The following is a 5,601-nucleotide window of genomic DNA, read 5'->3' as shown; positions in this document are numbered from 1 at the left end:
TGTATTACAGAGGAAAAATCTCTACAAATTTCCATATGGTTTTTGGTCATCTACATAAAGTGACTAAAATCAATGAGAATAGATACCAATTTGACATGCAGTGATTTTCTACAGAACCCTATAAATTAGTTAAGTGGAGAATGAGTTTCCAATATCTTTCATGTAGCACTTTTCAGTGACCATTGTCTAGTTTCTATGCCTGAGAATTTCATTTTAAACAGTTCATTAAATTGCAAACCTTGCATTTTTTCCATTTCTAGTTAAACCAATTACGAACCTGCGGATTCTTTTTCATTTTTTAATCTCTTTCTTACGCAAGAGACTGCTGTACTGCAGTTCTGGAGTTACTAATCTCTGGCACAGTAGCTGTTCAGCCATTCCAAGTCCTGGCTTCAGATTGTAACCGAGAATCTTGGCCAATCCATATTGGAATGGCTTCAGTGACTTGTCTTTTATTTCTTTGGCTTCCACCTCACCCTGAAAACATATTTCAGACATCTGAGCCCTCCGCCATCTAAGTTCCTTCACCTCTTGCTGCATACGGTCCTTTCCAAATTTCTCTACCCGATTCCAGAATGACCTGTTAAAGTAGACATACAGTTCCCAATCGAGCTGATTCCATGCCTTTATCCTATCATGAGTTTCAAAAGTATGGTTCTTTTTGGTGCTGTTGCTCCTGCTGTTAAGTGGAAATGACAACACGTCGTCAAAAGTCCAACATAGGGCATCCTTCAAGAGCACCAAAGATTCATCAAAGTATTCTGTGATGAGCACTAGATCAAACACAGTCTCCACTACTCGTCGCATATAATTTAAGTGCCTTTCAGATACTTGCCCATTGTTGTCAAAACCCAAGTCAAATGTTAAGAAGTTCTTGGCATAATTACTTGACATACTTTTACTTGAATAGAATTTGGAGGTATTGTTGAGGAAGTCCTCTAGACTTTTAACTTTGGAAAAGCTAGGCGTTGCTTTATAGTATGAAAATGAAGATTCCATGAGGGAGATTGGGTTCCTTAGGATGGTAAAATAAAATGTGTCACTTGGCATCACCTTTTCCACCTGTTTAAAGTATAGAAGCAATCAGTCAAATATATTCACTCAATATTTGTTACCGAAATAATAGGCAGTGACTTAAATGAATAAAATGAGGTTTAAAAACAAACATTGGAATTGTTATGTAGAATCATTGATTCAGCTCCACACACATTGTGTTGAAGCAGGGTGATACAGGTATGTGATGGAAGAAGTAGTCAGGGGGATGCTGATTCAGTATCTGAGGGGGATCATCTGCAAGTACACTGGACCAGCACAGGAAAAGCTGTATGAACATCACATACCTCATTAAGCCGGAACCTCATATGATGGCACATGATATGGAATGTATTGTTGTTGCCCTCAGAGAAGTTGTCTACCTGAGAAGCACTAAAAAATCCAGGGTAGTAGAACTGCGCTCCATTTTTAGATGGGAAAGCAAAGGTCAGGTTTCGAGACTCTCCAAACCTGAAGAGTATGTTCATAATTGTGCTGCTGGCAGTCTTGTGAGTTTTTAGGAAGAAAATGTGTGTCTTTGGCTGGCATGAGCCTCTGCTTTTCTCTGTATTCTTTGGCGTGTCTTGCTTCTTGATGCTTACGTTACGCTTTAACCTTTCTACTTGCTTTAGCAGTTCCTTACACGTTAGCTGTTTCATTTTACATGATACATTCATGTTCTTTTGAAATGCTGGTAGCTCTGTGTCGGTGCCTCTTTTACTCTTGTTTCCGAAGTGCCCCCCATCAGGTATAACAGAACCCACCTGACACGTGAATCTGTGCAGTAAACAGAAACGAATCTCTCTTTAGTGTGCAGCAACATAATTACAAGGCGTCTGGAAGTCAGTGGGGAGCGTGAGGCAGGAGCACACCTTAACGATAGGTATTAAACTGAAACTATAGGAGATTAGTGAACCTCCAAGCAGGGCAAGGGTTTCTGCCACCATGGGCCAAACATAATTTTGCCGCCCCATGGCTCCACCCCACAAGCCCCTCCCCTTTTCCCACACCCATTTATACCCCATCAAGTGACCGCGAGCCCTGCCACCAACAACCATCCATGTTCTCACTGTAGACTGTATACCACCTCAGTGCCTTCTTTTGGGAAGCCGTCAACACCTGTAGTTTGAACCTAGACGTTTCTTTGGTTGACATATTAACCATTTATTACCTGACACAAATGGCTAACTGCTGCAGGGCAGTGCGATAAGGATTACCCCACCGTATATAGAAAATAAATCACATTCATTGATTCATTTTATGAATGTTACATTGTACTGAGCAGAACCTGTCTGCATCATATAGGTTCATATATAGTGTGTGTATATATGTGTGTGTATATATATATATATATATATATATATATATATATATATATATGCGATAAGGATTACCCCACCGTATATAGAAAATAAATCACCTTCATTGATTCATTTGCATTCATCTGCATCATATAGGTTCATATATAGCTCATAGGTGTCAGGGTTTTGAATCTGGCAAACCTAACTATACCTTTAATATAAAGAGATATGCCAACTGTTTCTGTTACTGCTTGTTCGAACCATTGCATTTCTCACCTCTTATATTTACAAACATGCATTAATTGCAGCGTGACGAAAATCATTCCCGAGATCAGTAGAGCTGCAGTAAATAGCTTCATGTGTTGAAAGTGCCTGCAATAATAATTAAACAGACCATTTACATCCAAGAATTCTAAACTGTCAGTTATTATAGAATTATTATCTATGGTAAATTGTGCAACAATGTGCTCCTTGGTAAATAAGAAAATGCTGTAGATGTTTTTGATAATGTGAAATCTGTAGAAATACAATATTCAGTTTTATACAAAAATAAAATATTGTTCGTGGATACTTGTTACAGATCATTTAGTAAAAAGTAAATCCTAATACTATTATATAAAAGCAAAGCTGCTTGATCTGGCAGGGTGTGAACCTGTTGAACAAAAGCGATAAGGCAAAAAGATTTCCGAGCTCTTAAAAGACAACTACATGACTTAATTAATGAGTCAAAGAACTAGAGATATTATTTGCCTATTGTTTGAATGATATAAAAAGTATCAGGTCTGCTTTAAAGGGAAATACTCACCAATAATTTTTATTACTATTATAGTATTCAAAAATAGTTTTAAAAAAATGTTTTTCTTTCTTAAAACCATTTTCTTTTCTTTTTTTTCATAATATAGAAAACTGCATACTAGTCATTTGTATGTGTTCTAGCTCTGTTATATTAGCCTAATCTACTAGAAAAACACGCTTATTCTTCACTTGTCAAAATGAATCGCGGTAAACAATAGAATGGCTTAGTGCTAATCACACAGACTCTGACATAAAGATTCAGCTCGGTGCGGTGTTTGAGGAAAGTCACCAAAATATAACAACTGCATACAATATCAGCCTCCATGCCTGCAGATAACAATATTTTATAGGAACAAAATGCAATAAAACCAATTGCTGCAAGAATTTTTCCTCAAGATGAAGTAAAATCCAATTAAGGGTGAACAAGGCGATAGGACATGGTGATTTTCAGCCAAGGGTTCTTCCGTAGCTTAACGGATGAAGGGACTTCCAGACCTGTTTGTACATTTTCTCTGGGAGTAGGTACCAATTAACATTTTTATTATGAATGAATCTATCTATATACAGTATATATAAACTATATTCAATAAGAAGGATATATATATGCACTATATTGTATGTATATATATATATATATATGTGTGTGTATATATATATATATATATATATATATATAATGAACTATATTTTACATATATAAAGTCCTTGCAATCCTAAAAAAAGTTGCTTATTTTGTGAGATTTTTTTAGGGGGGTAAAAAAATCAAAATTGTGTTATTTATTTACAATGTACTAATATATTGAATATTTGTTTCCATTGTTGGTGAGTGATAAGAAGACATTCTTTATAATGATATAATGAGGGCATTTCATTTTATATGGTATGTTGATATCACACTAATCAGGTTATCCATCTGGTATTTAGTACAAGTAATACCATTTAATTGTGAATCTTTAATTCTTTACAATTTTTCAGACTTTTCTGAAGTAATGTTTGCCCAGTAATAGTAGGGATTCTAAAAATGTCTTAATCCATTGAAAAAGCAAACACAAAGGCTACTGTGTATATACTGCTCGTTCTGAAAACACTGAAAACAAAATTAATTAAACACTATAATTCACTTAAAGGGACAGGCACAGCAATCTAAAATTCTGAATAAATAAATGTGTCACATTTTAGGAGAGGAATAATATTCTATTTAATTATGTTTTTTTTTAAATATATCTCCAAAAAGGGAACTTTAATGGCTATGCTGTAGTAGTTTGATTAAATAAACCAAATTTTGCTTACTCACATGTTTTGAGTATTTTGCTGTTCTCTGGTAACAATATTGTGGAGTTAAATCTTCTCACTTCTTCTTCATCAGCAGTGATGGTTGGTAGGGCAAGAAAATGAATATTTAGGTAAACAAAAAAATAAAGTTTCTATTTTTTTCTATTTATGTTGATAAAAGCGTAAAACTTATTTTTTTTAATTGCAGTTTCATGTAATACTTTTGTATTTCTCTTTTGCTTGAATTGTAATATTCAGAGCATTTCTTATTTGTAACATGTTTGGCACTGACTAATATCATTATCACTACGGAAAAAATGTAAAAGTGGATTAGGTATAAGATCTAATTCAGTACAAGATGCTGTGATATAAACCAAAGTAAAGCAAAGAGTAGCACTTACTGACAACAAGACCAGGTAAAACACTCAGCAATATTTGTGATGTCTTAAAGCAAGCAAAAAGAGACCAAAATATAGACAGGACCGAGTTATATTTCCTGTTACATTTTGTTAGGAGTGGTTTATGTCATAAGCTTGTTCTTTAAATAACCCATTGATGGATATATCTGCAGGGAGTTGCATCAATGAGTTTTTGAATGGAAAGGTCACTCAGTATATGTGCCAATTCTCTACCGGTGAACCCAGGCTGAGAGAACAAGATGATAAAGACAACATAATTTAAAAAAAACACAAAGGGAAATGAAAAGAAATATGTATTTAAACAACATCTGCATTTACAATTTAGTGCATTTTACTAACGTCATCATAAGATAAATTTGAGAATATGGTGAGAAGACAACTACTTCAGGTGAGAGCATATGATATATTTTAAGTGCCCCGGTCAAAGGAGCCATGTGATCACCATTGTGTAAAAGAAGTTTGTAGCACCAATGAAGATCAACAGCAACAGAAACATACTGGCATGGCAGCATCTTTTTGCTTCATACCAAATATCTATTAAAAATAATAGGATGAGACAGTGATGGATCAAGGCCAAAAAATATGGTGTGTTGGATGAGGCCCCATCCAACCAGGGCCGGCCGAAGACTTAACGCCGCCTGGGGCGAAGTTTAAAACGCCGCCCCAACGCCGACGCGGGGGGGGGGCGGCATTTTAAACTTCGCCGACGCCATAATCTACGATCCCCCCCCGGTACTTACCTTTAAACAGTCCTGCTGCGAGTCTCCCTGCTCTGCCACGGT

The 5,601-nt window shown here is 35.8% G+C and overlaps 1 protein-coding gene across 1 annotated transcript; it reads right to left on the bottom strand.

Moving 5' to 3' along the window:
- Positions 1-225: 225 nt before the first annotated feature.
- LOC128484123 (galactose-3-O-sulfotransferase 4-like) lies at positions 226-1,535 on the bottom strand. The gene is given in 2 exon segments (XM_053460442.1): positions 226-1,062; positions 1,341-1,535. Coding segments are annotated over 2 exon segments (1,017 nt in total). The 5' UTR covers positions 1,521-1,535.
- Between the last annotated feature and the right edge of the window lie 4,066 nt (positions 1,536-5,601).

Source organism: Spea bombifrons, chromosome 3 (genome assembly GCF_027358695.1).
Source record: "Spea bombifrons isolate aSpeBom1 chromosome 3, aSpeBom1.2.pri, whole genome shotgun sequence".
Lineage (NCBI taxonomy): Eukaryota > Metazoa > Chordata > Amphibia > Anura > Pelobatidae > Spea > Spea bombifrons.
The sequence above is the reverse complement of the archived record's forward strand: the minus strand, read 5'-3'. Positions and strand labels throughout refer to the sequence as shown.